The sequence below is a fragment of the Spea bombifrons genome, chromosome 10 (assembly GCF_027358695.1).
Source record: "Spea bombifrons isolate aSpeBom1 chromosome 10, aSpeBom1.2.pri, whole genome shotgun sequence".
Taxonomy (NCBI): Eukaryota; Metazoa; Chordata; class Amphibia; order Anura; family Pelobatidae; genus Spea; species Spea bombifrons.
Window position 1 is genome coordinate 6,897,776 of NC_071096.1, and position 17,540 is coordinate 6,915,315.

Here is a 17,540-nt window from a genome sequence, read left to right on the forward strand (position 1 = left end):
GAGTGCCGTATTGCCCTCCCCTCTACAATATGAAACGCCATATAAACAGCCCATTTGGCTCAGACAGAATAACCATTGGAGGGGCAGTTGAAGGGTCTCCCTAAAATGTACCCGGCGTCCCGGCACCCTCTCTATTAACAGCTGACTTTCTCCGTGAAAGAAGTAAATTTAGTGTCGTAGAGCTGGCTTTATTGGCAGCAGAATCGCTCAGACAGGTTTAAATCCTAATTTAGGTTTTTCTTGTAAAATCTTTTTTTTCTCCCCGTCGTTGCTTTCCTTGTCACCTCTCCCCGTTCTCTGTTTGCGTTGGTAATCCTTCACATCTCTGTAACCTTTTCCCCCTATAGAAATGATTTTTCAGCCTAATGAATTGAAGCCCAGTGAGAGAGGTGCAGAGGCGCAGCGACTACGAGCGGCTGTCAGCTGTGTCTGCTCGGGAGATCTGAAGTTGCTATGAAGAGCGATCGTGTTCTTCAAAAGAAAAGGCTGCTAATGAGAACGTTTCTCGCAAGCGGCGATGGATGCCAACACATGGCCACATTCAGTGCTGCTCCATGGGACAAAGAACAACGTCGACATGTGGAACGGAGAAGACATACAAAGGGACATGGTTAGAACGGACTAATACACAACTCCAGCTGTGTAATGACTTACATTCTCATCATCCACACTGCTAACATGATCTTAATTAAAGGTGCCTAAGGAACAAGGCGTGTATTAGCTCTCTTGGCACCTAAGACCCTACCGATGATGATGACCATCTCTACCACCGTTGCTAATTGTGGTCATTAAAACCTGTTGTGTTTGGTATGCAATATATCAGTATAACCCGTGGCTTTTCATGGTTGACCAATGACATGGGAGTGAAAAGACACAATGGCAATGGTCAGACTTACAGCTTTGGTCCACATCGCCTTGAAAGCCCTTTCATTCCATTTGAAAGCTCAGGACATTGAACCCCACACTGACCCTGCAAGGGGCTTCTCTTTAGGCCAGTTACCCTTTTGTTCTTCTCCCCAAAGGGCAACCCTAGGTTTCTATGAACCCTTAACAGAAGAGAGATGGAACTCCATCTCTAAGTCAAGATCCATGATTTGTCGTTGAGTGCACCTAAAATAACACGGACAAAATAAAGTGTGGGGGCAAATGAGAGAGCGTGGCCTGCAGACCACCTAAACAATAAACTACATATCTTACCCAGAATAGGGCCACAATCACGTTAATAGAGGATTAGAGTGAGTTGTGTATTACAGTTACAGACAGGCGAGAACATTCTGAGGAAGCCTCCCCTGTATTCTACATAACGTGGGGGCAGCTCTGGGATGCATACCTTTTTTTATATAGATTGTATCAACAGAGGCAAACCGTGTGAGTAAAGCTGGTGTTTACAGGTTGGCATCTTGGAGAAATAATAAACTCTCTCAATCTATGTGAAGAACAGTTTGACCCGAAACCAGGGGCACCTGCCTGAACACGCCACTTTCACACTTCTGTCAGATTGTGTGTTAATCAAACCGGTGGCACCATGCAGTCGTCCATAATGAGTGACCAAGGTAAGATTTTTTTTTAAATTGATTTTGTTTTAATATGAACACAGAAAAATAGCAACATGACTGGCACTCAAAGCATCACCTGGCAACAAAGGGAACCCTACGGAGACTTGGGCAGAAGGGGCTGTTACAGACCGAAGCGTAAAGACAGATGCGGTGTGCGCTTGGTAACGCCAGCCCAATGGGTGTCCTCAGAACCTACAAACTAGCCTATTCTTTTACTACTTCTCCTCAGGAACGCAAAGGGCCAAGGGCTTCTGACGGAGTCTAAGTAGACCAAGATGGTTTCAACATTACGAGAATCAAATCTACAGGAGGGACGTTGATCGCTTATCCTTATTGAACTCAAAGGATGGCCAAAACCCGAGAAATCCCATAGAAACACGGTCTCCAGCCATCTATGAGGTCCCATAACATTGTGTAGAAGACACGCTTTTTGATTTTTTTTTTTTTTTTATATTGCCTGCCTGTATGAATGCAACACAGAAATGATCCACTAAGCGGCATAATGAGGATAGGAGATATTCTGCTGAGTGTGCGCAATGTGCTAGGCCTGGTACGGACAACATAAGCGACTCGATTGATGTGATGCAGAGAATAATGCCAATGGCTGCTGATGTGGCAGGTGTTTGAGGTCCTCATTCTGTGCCAGATCCAAGACCTCCAGGTCATCAGTGAGGAAGGAGTAGACACGCTCTAGGGAGGGCAACTCATCTAAACCAAGCCCTAAGAAGTGGCCCTTTAGCACGTTCACTCAAGGACCCGAGTGTGCATGAACAGGATACATTACACCAGGACAGAGGAGGCCCGTGACGATAAGGGCTACAGCCGCCCATCTACGTCGCCCTCATTCTGCCAGACCTCTCAGCTGAGACCAATTATTCAGACGCAAGAGGGCAGAAACAAGCCAAATCTGTACGGATCTGGAACGAGCGGAACAGTTCTAGCAGAAGGTAGGAACGCAGAGTTAATTAAAATTACATAGCTGGCCCTGAACAACCAGCTGACAGCACTGGAGAGCAGCTCGTGTACGAGGTGTGAGGGCCACAGACGCGACACTTTTAACCTGTTCACCCCCCCAGCATGCAAAAAGCCGGTGGGGTATTTATATAAAAGCTGGGTGTTTTGTTAGGGTAAACAGAGCGGAGACGAGAAATAACCCGCACTACGCCGAAACCACAATGTCCATCGGAAAATACAGTGTTAAAGAATGAAATCACGCTCTGCAATCTCCATTGGTGTCACAGGGTTTACTGGCGCAACGCTCTGCAGTTTAAACAATTGTTACATGGATTGAGTCATGCCCTAAAGGTCACAATGGGTTATTGGAATGATGCTCTGCATTGCACCTTTCTTTCAGAATTAAAATAAAAAAAAAAAAAAGTTACACAGACTGTAATAGCAAACAAAAAAATAAAACAAACAAAAAATAATGAAATAAGCGATACAGACTATTGGAGCAAAGCTTTGTAATTCTTATAATGTTACAGCGGGGTGCCGGGGTGATGCTCTGCAAATCTCCAAGAAGGGTATATGGGGGGAGTGAGCTGGAACGACGGTTTCTTGTCCCTAATGTCGCAGAATATAGAGAAAGCAATGCTCTGCAGCCTAGGCTAATGATACAGCAGATATTTAATTGAAAAAAAGGCAATTCTCTCTGAGGTTCATTAGAAAAGCTTTGGAGCAATGCTCTGCAGGACTGTTAAAGCAGGCGTTTCGGGAAGCTTGTTCTTACATACTGTGGCAGATATTAGGGTTAACCTACAGCAAGGGTGGGTGATCCATGGTACTTGAGCTTGTAAGCACCCTTTAAATCTCTCCCGGACCACCCTACCTGCGGCTGGGTGCCTGCAAGCTGGGGGGGGGGGGGATAGAAGGGAGGCAACAAAGTACAGCAGGAGTTGTTGGTGTCGGCAGCTCGGATCTTCTTTACGGCATAAAAAAAACATTTTCACGTTAATATTTCACATGCAAGAGCTGAATGTATCCCGTCCCCCTCTGTAACATTCATCTTTAATACTGTCAACATCTATTTGCAGCCCACGAGAGACCCTCCTGGGCTCGCGGCCTCCCAGAGTACTACTAGGTGGGTATACGGGTCTCGGTGAGCGAGTGCAAGGCCCGGACGTACAAGGCAGCTGGTGGGCTAAGCGTGATGCCTCTTGCGTTTAACCCAGTCATTGCCAGTTTGGTTTGCTGCAAGCTGCCAAGCGCTCTGCCAGCAAAGGGATTAACACACAAGGGTCTACTGGCCTTTGGCAAGGATAGAGGTGCACCTGGGCTCACACAACACGGGGACATCAGTACCTATAAGAACAGGGAAGAACACTTCATTCACACAGTCAGACACACTGTAGACTCGGGGAAGGGGACTGGTTTAGACCTTGCAGGTCGCGGTTTCCCAAAAAAAAAAAAAAGTAATAAAGTAATACGAAAAACTGGAGGAAAAAAACAAAACAAAAAGCAGGGCTAAGAGTCTAAACGCAGCATATTACTGGACCTATTTGGCAACCCCCAAAAAGAAATCAGCCTACCGAGGCGGCTGCCTATGGGTTTGTGATTAGCGGAAGAATGACCTTGCGTCCTCGTCGACGGGAAACCACTTCCATGTCTGTCAACGTTGTGATGGCCGTGCTCGGGGCAGCAGCCTTGGTTCTGAAACTTCATTCGGAACCAGAGTTACGCCGCTTCCTCTGACTGACGTCGAGGCGACAGAACACCCCGACACGCGCATGGGGCAGAAGTGGAGGCACACATTACAGGGGCCCCCACCAAATCCACCCTTATGGTAGTGCATGCATCCCTCCAAGAGCTTCATTCAAAGCACGGAGGGCAGTAACAGTCTTATAGCAGCTCTTTGCACTTAAAAATCACACTTACCCAGGGGGCATTTAGTGCTGATTGCCCCCTCTCCTTTGGAAAATAAAACCTAGATGGGGCAGTAAAGGTAAGGGGGGGCAGGACAATTTATGGACTTTTTTCTCTTCTTTTTCTTCATTGCCCGCCTATAATGATATTTTCCTCAAGGATGAGATCAACACCCACCTAAGTAAAAGGGGGTATATTTTCTCTGCTTTCTGGGCATTGCCAATAGGAAGGCAGAGAGTGCAAGGTAAGGGGGTAAGTGGGAGGGGGGCAGTGTGAGAACACCTAGCTGCTAAAACTCTGCACTCCCCCATCCCACCGACGCTGGAGGGCCAATTATCAAATTCCCCTCCAAGTCTATAGCACCATTGTCCACAGCTTGAGAAAGTCCCCCCACCTTCGGCAGAAAGCGGGCAGGGGTATGTCTTTACAGCAGTACCGGGCTGGCAGTTCCACATCTCTACCTCTCCACACCGGGGAAGGTGCTGCTACTGGGAGGCTGCTGGCCAAGGTCTTCATCGTTGTTGTTGTTGTTGTTATTTTCCAGTGATTCTCCTTCGGGGTGCAGCGGCGGCAGACGAGTTGGGGCCGCGTTAATGTGCCGTTCGAGCTCCGCCACGCTCTCTCGGGAGGTGGAGGGCTGTGGAGAATGCTGGGCAGAGGAGCGCGTGGTGGGATCAGACGCCGTTTGAGAGCTGCGGTGGATTCGATGGCTGACAATGATGTTATTGCCAAAGCCACCCATGGACGCCATGGTGGTGCTCTGCTCTCTCTGGACCACCGCTGTCATGCCTCCTTCAGCCATGAGCCGCTGGATCCTGCTCAGAGCATCTTCCTGGCTCTCCCCTACGAGACATGGAAGAACATATCAGAAACAGAAGTATCATCATGGGAAAAGCGCACCGAGAAATGGGATCAAGTTGGGTTTAAAGGGGGGGGGGGGTTTGAATCAGTGCTTCACCGAAAGTTGTCCCCTTAGTGTTAACATGTCTCCAGCATAAACTTTTAAACACAAGTACCAGGCTACGTGGACAACATAAAACTTTGCTGCTTCTGGGATGCTCTGTAGAGCTGCACCATAAAGCAAACTGACATCTAACAACGCCGATCTACACTGCTTGCCTGACAAAAGAGAGGCTGAGGGTCATGGGAATTGTGCTTCTACAACTGCCTCTGTTCTTTATCAAAGATTACAGCAAAGAAAGCAGATTCAACCGAAGGTATAAAATATATACATGTAATATATAAAATATATTTGGAAAGCTCTACGACCCAATCCGCCCCGACCCAACCAACAGCACCATCCCAACCTGTGGAAGGCACATCTGCCGACTCCAGGCTTCCTTCCAGTGACTCTGATGCTGTTCCTGCACCTGCTGAACCGCTACTGGAAGCTGCAGCTTGTTCACTGCTAGAACCTACTGAAACCAAGAGAAGAGATTCTTATCTCTGATCGGTCTACCTGCTGTAATCTCTTGTTTCCAGGAACTCCCCCCCCTCCAAATAAAACACTCCAGCAATATTCACAGCCTCAAAGTGTCACATTAGGGTATGTAGAAGAGGCTGAGGACAGATTTAAGATCAGTCTAGCCTCCAAACTTGTATTTTTAGTTGTAAATGCCTGTTGGGAGTCCATCTCGCATGCACTCCAACGCATTTTACTTGCACATGCTCAGACGCTCTCCTATTCCAAGCACTGAGCTCCCATTAAAATCAATGGGGGTAGAAGTAGCCAATTACACACATGCTATTTGTAACAGTTTTGTTCCCATGCGCATGATTGGCTGCGGCTACGCTGGGTTCTCTGCTCTGATTGGCTTCGATGGGAGCGCTACTGAGCGTGTGCAAGAAGCACGTTCCCTGCTTACACTTCCTGGTTTCAGCAGAGGCAGCTAAATGAGACAGAAGTCTCACTTTCTAACTTCACTAACTAAAGGATACCTGCACTGAAAAACGCACCAGAGTCCATGCAAATATATAAATAAATATATATATAAATATATTATATATATATATATCTGGAGTGGACCTTTAAAGAGTAAAGGGACACAGAAGGAATAAAGATGTGGCATATAAAGGCATTTTTCTGCCCCGTCCTCTTACCGTCAGTACTGGGCAGCATGGGGTTGGTCTCCGGGGTCTCCCTTTCGGTCTGTGTCTCTGCGTTCTGTAGCTGCGGAGCGGGGGTCTGCGTGCCCTGGGATGTCACCGAGGTGGTGGGATTCCTGGGCTGGAGGCCGATGGCGTTCATCAAACCCATGTCCCGATCCGACCTCCAGGAAGCACGGCTCGTTCTAGACACGGAACGGGATTCACGGTCATTATCCAGAGATATATCAGTAATCCTGTAAAGACGGTTCACGTGTGCTTCACCATTTTTTTGGGGGGGCAAAGTCTTGTATTGGGTCTTAATTGCTTGCGCTGCATTATCATTACCCAACAGATCTGTTACGCACATTATTCAGCTATTATCAGTAATAGACCAATGAAAGCATTTAGCTGCCTAAGCATTCTGGGAGTTGCACTGCCATGCCTCCTATCTCACGGCATAAATCTTATAATCTGCACACAAAGCTATACACGTCAGTCCTCAAAATATAACGTATTATGGGTCTGCACAAAATGAAACCGGTCTAGCTGGCCTCAAAGAGTCAACGGACATTTATTAAGCAAACGGTCTTATCACCATAGCAACAAGGTGAAATTTCCCTGCTGACTGCACTACTTTATACGAAACTCCCATTGTCATTGTATTTTTTTACCGTCTGGTCTTACCCGGGCCTTTCGCTGGTCCTGGTAGTGTTATGCTGCAGGATGGCTTCATTCATGACATTGTCAAACGCCCTGAAATAGAAGAAAAAACACGACGCATTAGTCATGACCCAAAGTAGATAGTTCAAGTCAACGAGCGTAATTACCATAAGAGCCACTTATAATTACCATTTTATAATATTGCACTTATAGCACCACCGCGTAGGCGAGTCTCACCCACCTAAATCAATTCACTATGGGCTGTTACTTTAACAAGACATTAGAGATCAACAGGGTTGCCAGATCAGCTGATTAGAAGCATCTGTCGGCTCGGCGCACAGCTGGAAGCCAGGGACGTATTTCACGTGGCCGCTGTGACATAGTCTTTTAATTGCAGCTACAGACGTGCCGAGATGCGGGTCCCTGACCTACGTCTATAGGTTACACGGGAGCAGATCTATACGGCTAGTCTGGGCAACCTCCGATTGCCGCGCAGGTCAGTCTTCAGGTTAACCAACGGGAGTTATAGATTCGCAAAGGACAAAAAAAAACGGCTTGAGATCATTTCTAATAATAAGCTGGATTTTTTTTTCTTTTAAGTCCGAGGTAAAGACGGTGTTTCCTTACCGTTATAATCCCCGTTTAATCAGCGTCTGAAGAAAGCGATGTAGATGTTGCTTAGCAACCCAAAGGTTTGGCAAGTCGGGAGTAAACAGTAAGGATTTGGCATTTTAGCATCTTACTTTTTTTTTCTCCTTAGAATAACAGGAGAACAAGCAATTACCGCGTCTTCCCGAATCACATATTCCAGTGACCTAAAATCCTTATTAGAACTCAAGACAAAACGATGGAACTGGAAGACGCGCGCGGCCCACTTTGGCAGCGACTGGGTAAATATTTGCTGCCGGATTTAATAATACCGTGGCCTCGATGCATGTAATTAGCAAAACTCAAAGCGCTGCCGACGTCAGGGATAAAATCTATGGGCATCAAATGCGTTTATGGCTATTACATTGTCATCTACAAACCTGCCATGGGAAAGGGACCCCGTTTACTTATCATCAGAGACCACCTCCGAGTCCCACATTGTCACAGATAGGAACAGATCACCGCAAGCCACGCGAGGAGCTAAGAAATGCGCTAAGAAGGCTTTGTTAGTCAACCGTATCGATCGGGCGATCAATAAACAGAGGAAATGATAAGCTAATGGTGCCGTAACGACAGAACCGAGATAACAGGAATCAGGCCGCTAAACATTGACACATGCAGCTCATTACAAGATCTGCCCTTATACCAGGGTCCCTCGGGGGGTCTGCTCAACGTCTCGCGGGAAATAATATTCTAATGATCACTGGCAGGCGTGGGGAACCTAAGGCATCGAGGTAGGACAAGGAGAAATCTGGATTTCCATCGGCTTTGCCGCGTCTGTTAGAAGGAACCTTGCGGGGAGAATTTTTAGGAGAGCGACAACGTATCCCTGAGTTCTGTCAATTTACACAGAGATTAAAGAGTCAGCTCCCATCCATCAGGGTGTTGGAAGACATTGTCCTGTACCTTCCGAGTAAATGGAGGGTGGAGCGGGACTGCCACTACTCGGGGACAAAGCGATTAATTTCTTTAGCGACGGACGGCAGAGGAAAAAGGCCCTGAAGGACGCCAGGGATTCTGATGGAAAAGGACTATATATATATATATATATATATATATATATATATATATATATATATATATATATATATATATATATATATATATATATATATATATATATATATATACACATACACATACACATACACATACACATACACATACATATACAGAATAAGCCATTCAGAAAGCACAATGCAACCACAAGGATGATTTTAAGATTCGGTTCTCAGCGTGGCCCCTGGGCAATGAAAGCTTAGTTATTATCCACCGTCAGATTAGATCAGGGGGTTTCCAGCCTCTCTTAATGAAAGATTTTTGCAAGAAATTCCAACGGCTTCCTAGAAAACTCTACTGAATAAAAAAAAAAAAAAAAGCAATATGCAATTTTAGCATCTTTATTATTTATGAATATTAATTCATACATTTTATACATATATATTCAGGGTTACTATCCCAGACTCCCTGTCTGCTTTGAACACAAGAGCGTGCTGGTCTCTCTGTTGGGACGGTGACAGAGACTCATGTTTTGGGAAGATTAGAGGCTCCTTCTGTACCGAGAAGTATGGTTACGGATACGGAGCCCCGGCGCTAGCTGAAACTTACTCTGGCCGGCAGATAACCAGGTCTCCCTTGTTGGTGCCGTATGCCAAGCCGAGGCCGGGTTCGGGCAGCCAGCGAGCCGAGTTGATGCTGACGTGTCGTCTCTGGTCGGCGGGCATTGGGTAGAGCACGTTAAACACACGCTGAAAAACAAGGACAAGGACATTGTGAAAAAAAACATACATCACAGACAGCAGAAAAACGGGCAAAACATGAAAAGAAATAAATACATTTTCCACGGACGGGTGTAATTCCTGTAAGACGGGACATGTTACATGTGTCGCAACGTTTAGATAACATGCGTGTAAAGCGCTGTAGACCCTCGCCGGCCGTTTATCTGAGCAGAGAGCCGTAAGCTCGCCGTTACGGGACGAACGGCTGAAAGAGCGTTGGATCCGAATTTACACCCCAGGCTCTGTGACCGCGAGCAGCTGTCATGTAACACACGCGTGTCGTGTCCACGGAACAATATCACTTTTGGAAATGTAGATTCCCATCTCACGCCCTCCGCTGAGCGCGGAATAAAGGGGAGCGCGTCTCGCAACCAGCGGGGTCTTTCAGAAGACATCTGGGCGCTTGTTCCGAGCTGTAATTTGTTCCACGGGTGCGATGACGAGGCGCGCATTGAAACAGACATCCCACTCTAGAAACAAAAAACCACTACCATATAATCCCCAGGGGAGGACTGAATGAGGACCTAATAAACACTCGCTGACTACAGACCCGCCGCTTATCGAGCAGCTGGAAGGATGACAAATTTGAACCGGTTCTCTAGAGACAGATCGGAGAATTTAAAGATCCGCCTGCTCGGGACAGAGAAGGGTCACATCCCTGTAATAAACAGCTATGACTATTGACTTTCTTCTACAATGACCATAAAACATGCACTCCAGCCAAAAATCCCTACTTCCGCATAACGACGCACTCTGTTTTTATTGCGTATAGTGATTTTTTGGGGTTTAGTTATTTTTCCAGATATCATGGCTGTTTGGTAGCCGCGCTTGCCCATTTCTTCTGTGTTTCATATAAAGCTGTGATGGAGACCGCGTACGAGGACAAAGTATATAAAAGGCTTTAATTTTTCCATTAAACGCTGCCACCGCAAAATCGTATGTGAAGCCGTTTAGGTAGTAAGCTCTTGGGATCAATGACCCAATATCTGATTGTCTCAGACTGCGAGAATGTTGCTACTTATCTATTGCAGAACTATGGAGGGTTGTGTCAATTTATAAAGATTAAAGTGAAACTGTAATATAAAAAAATGAGATCTTTGAAGTGTAAATGTCCCTTAAAATCAATAAGGGACACAAAACCACATTTATGCAGTTAAACCCCCTATGTCTCCATCATATAACACTCGCCGTTCAACCTACCAGGCGTGGGTTTTTTCCCCATTGCAGGATTTAAGGCTTGTGGCCTTTTTTGCTTCCCCACATTTGTATCATTTTAAGATATTCATATTTAACAAGTTCTCCAATTTGATTAAAAGGTAATTATTTAACCCAATTCTTTCCCACAGGCTGTCCAGGGGTCACTGGGGGGGGGGGAAACCCCAGCAGAGCGTTTAGTGTCCGGATATTCCGGATAGTGTTAAGGAAACGTTAAAAAACCTGGGAGAAGTTAAGAAGTTTCCCGAGGAACCCAGAGGCCTCCCTCTTAATTAAGCTACATCTTCCTCCGTACCTTCTCGTACTTTTTTGTTGTTGCTGTAGACACTTTCCTCAAACTGTCATTAAAAGGCAGAGATTGTAACTGCCGCCGGCGGGTAACCCCTGTGACTCGCTTACATACATGCGCTCCCTGGAGAGCTTTCAGACTCACGATGCCAATAAAGTCTTATCCAAACAATCCTACTGCGGAGGTCGAATGTGTCATAATTACGGAGGAAGCTGCTTTTAATCGTACGACGCCGTTTTACAGAAAATTAACAAAACTGGATCTTGAGAAGAGATAATCAGTGGTGACGGCCTGTGCTATTAATCCTGATCTATACTCCTCAAACCGTCATACACACACTTATCCTCCCTGGAGTATCACCACCTCCTCTTCTTCTTTAGAAACTTCTCCAAGTTGGCCGAGTATCTTAGTCCCAGTCCCGCAGCACCCTCTAAATGAATACCCCGCGCAGCATATAACACCGTATCTTCTGGCGCCGTGCCCTTCCGAGCACCACCTGGGTCTCACCCTGATGGTCCCTTGGGTTAACGTCAATCCATGCAGAAGACCTCAATACACAGACCTTAAAATACAATTACAACTCACCCTGTGGATAATTAAGATTTGCCCTTTTAACCCCAAACCGACCCGGTATACCTTAGAAAGGAGGGGGGGACACAACAGAATAAGCAATAAAGTTCTGTAGACGAAGACCAAACGTTTTAGAAGCCATAGAGTCCTCTATCAGACAGAAGGACGGTTTTAGGTTCCATGTCTACCCAGCTCCTGGGATTTGTCAGCCCTAAAAAACATGTTCGACTCACAAGGAATCGCATTATTAGGGAAACAATGGCGAATAAACCAACGTTAAGAGCTTCTCGACACAGAAAACCCTACGGTTCAACTAAATCTCATATTGTTTGTTTTTTTAAATCACTCCATTCCGAGCTGAAATTCCTCACGGGATCTGCTAATAAGATGTCTAAGTGACAGATAAATACCGCGTTGTTTCAGAAAAGATGCTAAACATAGTGTTGTGAGGGCATTTAAAAAGGTTTAGCGCGCTCGCTGGGAGGACATGCAAACAATATGGATTAAAAATGTTTTCGCCTGGGTAAGAAAAGGCATATTTGATGAGCCCAAGTAAACCATACCCTGTTAACAGCGTTGGATACTTGCCAACATGGCACCGGCAGCTTGGTTGGTGTTACCAAGCGCCGGCACATTGTCCACGTTCGTCGCATGGCTTACAGCCCCTCAACCAAAGATGGCAATGAGAAGGGGGTAAATGTAGACAGTTAACGTGCCCTACTCAAATATTACTACCTCCTTACCCTACATAGGACGATGGGGTTAGGAGTAGTGCTGAAGTGCCACTTGTGCCAGTTCGGCGAGTGGCACCTATGGTGGTCATGGGGGCTGATCTAGTGGGGGGATAAGGAAGTGTATTCATTCTCAATATAGAAAGGCGCAGGAGGCTTCAGCAGAAACATTTCTGGCACGTGTTCAAATTTCTTCACACAAACACTGTCAGCAACCACATGCCGTGCTTCTGGCTGCCCACCCAATACGCCAATTTATTTCTGGCAAAGAGGCTGATAAACTCTGCCCAGACCAGCGGGGCTTCTGGAGAAAACATCTACTCGATCGGCAGTTTAGTGGAGTCAACGTCTCTGATTTGACGCCAGCAAACGCACCTTGCATGGAATAATTCAACGCGCTGATTTACTGATTTACCATTGAGAAATGGCAGGAAAAAAAACCTTCAATGGAAGAACCAGAACAATTCACCAAAATCCACCCATCAGGTAGCTACATCTGAGCCTAGTTTGTCTTCTTTAATGGAAGAGTCAACTCAATTTTCCATGGCCAATGATTCCCAATACCTGCGATGTTTTCGGCAAGGTAAATGAACTAGGAAGTATTCTCCATGAAATGCTGTTGAGACTTCAGTAAAACACGGAGAACCGAAAAAAACACACAAAACAATTTGGCCATAACTGCCCCTTTAAGAAACAGCCCATTAACAAACCTTACAGCAAAGGGCAAATAATGGCGTGTACGGCAGGTTTCACTTTACCTGTACAAAAAATAATTCAGCAGTATCCAACAAATTAAAACAGGCTTTCGTATTTAACGATACCAGCAGCTCCCGGGTTTTTTCCAACCTTAGAAGCTAAAAAAAACTGCTGCAGCGACAGAAAATTCAGACCCTCGAATGGAAACCGTCATCAATCCCTTTGATCAGGGTGGTCTCACTAGGAAGAGGACTTTAGAAGCAACCTCGGCCCGGTTATATCCTAAGGCGCATAGTGAGTGTACTAATGGTTTGCCACTTTTCCCTCTGGACCATGAAGCCGTGAGTGACTAGTTAATTATCCCTGCTTGGTGAATAGATTACCTTAAGGGAAGAGGTTTTAGTTTTCATTTCAGTCTACTGAGCAGGCTGCCCCAAGGAGCAGAGACGGACAAAACCAGGTCAGAGTGAATCTCCTAGACACAGCTCTTCATTCAGCAGATTGTGTCCGTTCCAAACAACCCCCTGCTCCCTCTATAGCATGCTGGGCAGTAACTACAAGGATCGCAGCTGTTAAAGGGACCAAAGTTATAGCCGGTCTGACAGCGTCGGACCCCCGGCCAACCGCTACCTTATGTGGGAGGCAGAACTGAGACTTGATCATCTGACGTGACTCTCTTGTTGATCCTGTGGTAGGGACAGTGCCTCCAGGTTATGAAATAATCCCCAAAGCGATACACCCCCACCTCCCCAAGTCACCTTCCTACCGTGTCTACAAACTTGGAAAACACCCAAGTATTTTTTAGAAGGCGGGCCACCAGTTACTTAGTTACACCATCTAGAATGTGTAAGCACCATAGCATTTTGTTTGCTATTATGCAATAATAATATGTATGCATTTAAAAGTAGAGATAATGAAGAAGTAGCACTCACTCTCATAGAGGTTTCTCCTTCGTGAGGTTTTTGCAGCCAGAAGACCTGAGCCACCATGTGCTCCGTGGAAGGATGAAGCAGGATCCTGCGAGAAGCCAGCCCGACCATGACGTAGCGGCCCATCGGGGACAAGCTGACCGAGATGGCATTGGGACCTAGGCAAGGAGAAGTTATGTTGAGCTCTCGTAACAGGTTAGGGTGTCCAGACTAGAAGGCTCAGATAATCTCGGTCTCTTACCAAAACGCTTTGTGAAGAGGATCTCGCCGAGGTTGTGTGGGGCTAGAGAATACACAGCGAGGATGCCTTCGTCAGGGAAGCCGCGCTGGCTGCTGGGGATGAAGGCTGCAAGGAGCTTCCCGTCGGCAGAGATGTCACAGCTGGCATCATTGTAGATCTTACAGTTCTGGACCAGAACATTAGCAGTGGCTGCAACAAAGAGTTAAAGTAAAAATCCAAGAGAAGACACAGCTGCTGGCTGGTGAACGGTTAGCTTTTGGTATGCATGCTTCCCTTCAGCCCGTCTGACGAAGCCTGGAGGAGAACGCGTGAGAAGATCATGCACTCACCATTACTGATCTCTGGTAGGTCATACTTTGTGAAGTCCCACCACTGCAACCGGTAAGTGGTGTTCGCTATGTTACTGGCCACAGCAGACTGTCCATCTCCGATCACAGCACCTTCGAAGAAGATGGAAGACCTGTTTTAGTTCTAAAAAGCTATGAAAGTGTATTAAAAGAACTTAAAGAGTACAAATACAGCAAAAAACATATCGGCGCACACACACACGACCACTAAAATGATACCGGGAAAGCCTTAGCCCTCCACCAGCAGGGCTACAAGGCCATCAGCCACAGTATGAATGTATTATGGAGCAGCACAGGTTTCCTCGCCAGACAGGGACAGGTTGAGGTTTTGAGACCCCACAACACAAACGTTGTGTGTAAATTACTAAACTCTGATAAACCTAAAAAAGACTGAAAGTCTGATAAACCTAAAAAAGACTGAAAGTTCAAAATACTCTAAGATAATGCAAAAAATAATTGTATCCCCCTCACCTTTCATAGTCTTCATTCACTACCATCAGCTAAGTCCTACGGTGAAAAAAGACAATACAATATCTGGGCCACTTAGCCAGACACTCGGTTTCATGCCCTGAAAACTCTCAAAGGATGGGAGCCGGCGGGGTTAGCGGAACACATTCTGCCTCTCTCATAGAATATCCGCGGGCCTGCGCGGTCTGAGAGCTGCCTAATGGGAAGGGGGGGACGTTTCAGCAGACGAGACATTCTAATGGAGGTCCCATTAGACCTCCTTCACACTCTGCCAATGCATAACTGTCCCCATGAGGCTGATGGCTCATTAGGGAAACTCATTTGTCGTTTCTCAAGCTAAACAAAAGCTGGACGCTCAATACGGAGATAGTCAACGAAAATGGCTTCTTAAGCTGCTGCCCTTTCATTTAGGAGCTGAAACTAATTAGAGCCCCCCCCCCTTTATTAGCTGAAATGAACTTTCATATTAGGGTCAATTTCGGGTCATATAGTCAATAAGCTCTCTCTAAACTGTGGGAATAGCTTCAAGAAGTCAATTCTAGGGGGTAGTAGAAGCGTTATTAAACCCTCATCTACAGACACCAGACAAGCCAGAAGACTTGTTTTTCCCTCAGAAATCTCATGGTGCTGCCACAACCACAAGGGATTCTGGGTAGGCGCATGCAAATAAGGTCAACACTAATCACCTGATATGGAGGCAAAAGGTGATTAAGTGGAAGGGTTTTCCATCACCTTTACCCACCATAACTCACGTAGAAGTCAATTCTAGAAAGCACAGAACTCGGGATGAGAAGAACCACCATTATCAGTCCACAAAAAATGGACAAAAGTCCGGATTTATACTCCAGCTTGACCACATCGGTGCGAGACAGCAAAGCAATGCCGCGATATATAGCCAACTACAGCATATTGCCTGCATTGAAGCTTCCAAAGCTGGTTTACACAGAATCATTGGAGTGCTTCTGAATGTACGGCAATAGCCGTTTTATTTCATGAGACCTTCTTCAAGTGTCCTTTAGTTATTGGAGCGAGAAAATTAGACTTTTGTCTCATGTAACTCCTCCCCGGGCTGTCTCTACAGGAAGTGAGATGCATTCCTCAGTACACTTCCTGCACATGCTCAGTAGCACTCCCATTCCAGTCAATGAGTAGCAGCAACCAATCACATGTATGTTATATAAACGATGTTCTGCTAGCACACACGTGATTGGTGCTTTGGCTGCGTTAGAGCTGCTTGCTTTTAAAGGCCGCTCCTGATACGTTAAAGAGAGCACCAAGAGACCAGTTTTCGGTGCTGAACAGTGGCAACGAGTCTTTTCCATACAAGCTACGAACAATGAAACAAACCTTGTTTGCATCAATGCTTCGTCCACAAAATAAAAATATATCCCGGTAAAGACGCACTTTTTAAATTCCAGAAACAAATAACTAAAACCTTTTCTGATATTTATAGGTCAGGATCTGGGAAAGGTCTATTAATTACAGCTTGTGGCAGCAGTGGGGGTTGCGGTGTCCATTGCGGTGCGATGGCCTTGGTAAGTAGACCGTCCTGCCACCTTTGTTGGTTTTCAAAGAGATGACACTAGGACACTTTGTGCCACTTTCCTCAAAGAGAGCGGATGACCAGCAAGTACCATCCAAAACCTGTGCATAAGAACAGCAAACCATGAAGGAATAGAGAGTTCTTGCTGGGATGGGAAACGTGGTAAATAAATGGTGGGCCTGACCATCTTTCCTCCCCTGATGCCCCTCTTTTCTAGGATCTCGGAATGTTTGCTGGGTATGAGGGTATCGCAGGGTTCTACTGCCCTGAACGTCTCAATAATTTGTATTAGTAACGTTCAGATGATAAAACAATATCCTCCATAACGGTCTACTATTTCTCACATAATCGTTACTTTAATACCCTACGCGGTCCATAAGGAGGAAAGACAACGAATCAGGAACCGGCGCTAGCGTTTTGTGATGTCACAGACAGCCCTGTGTGCTTAATTTGAATTAATTTGTATGACGGCAGCTGTGACAAGGAAGACAAAGGCTGGATTTGTCACTTATTGCTCTTGATCTACATACTGACCCGTTTTGTGTGTTAATATTGAGGGGAGGTAGGATAGCATATAGAATTGTAAGAGGTTAACATAAAATCTGCGCTGCGATGTGAAATGGGTGGAGGAAGCCTTTTCTTCATTACCGACGCTCGCTGATCCAGCACTGACAGCCAACACGGAGCTGACATTTTGCGGAGTTACCGCGTACGCCGGCTCATCTGCAGGGAAATTCATCTCCACATTATTTCACGAAAACAATCCCGCGGCTGATTTAACGCTCAATCGAGTATTAAATGGCAGAGAGAACGAGGCAAGCGTGCCCCCCGCGGTGGCAGGCAGACCGGTGGGGTAGCGCAGCATGGAAGTCTGCATAGAGAGCCCACCAGCCCTTAAAATACTATTGCTGGGGGGCCA

The 17,540-nt window shown here is 46.1% G+C and overlaps 1 protein-coding gene across 3 annotated transcripts in view; it reads right to left on the reverse strand.

The window, feature by feature from the left end:
* Window positions 1–2,785: 2,785 nt before the first annotated feature.
* Window positions 2,786–17,540, reverse strand: part of AMBRA1 (autophagy and beclin 1 regulator 1) — a 33,887-nt gene continuing 19,132 nt past the window's right edge. Inside the window, exons 12-19 of one of the 3 annotated variants that reach the window (XM_053449196.1) lie at window positions 14,593–14,703; window positions 14,264–14,452; window positions 14,026–14,180; window positions 9,423–9,562; window positions 7,191–7,259; window positions 6,519–6,709; window positions 5,726–5,833; window positions 2,786–5,261 (exon numbers count right to left, since the gene is read on the reverse strand). In XM_053449196.1, coding sequence (XP_053305171.1) covers window positions 4,876–5,261; window positions 5,726–5,833; window positions 6,519–6,709; window positions 7,191–7,259; window positions 9,423–9,562; window positions 14,026–14,180; window positions 14,264–14,452; window positions 14,593–14,703 — 1,349 coding nt within the window. In that variant the 3' untranslated portion in view covers window positions 2,786–4,875. Of the gene's footprint in view, window positions 5,262–5,725; window positions 5,837–6,518; window positions 6,710–7,190; window positions 7,260–9,422; window positions 9,563–14,025; window positions 14,181–14,263; window positions 14,453–14,592; window positions 14,704–17,540 lie in introns of all 3 variants that reach the window. The other 2 variants (XM_053449195.1, XM_053449197.1) reach the window with 2 other exon arrangements.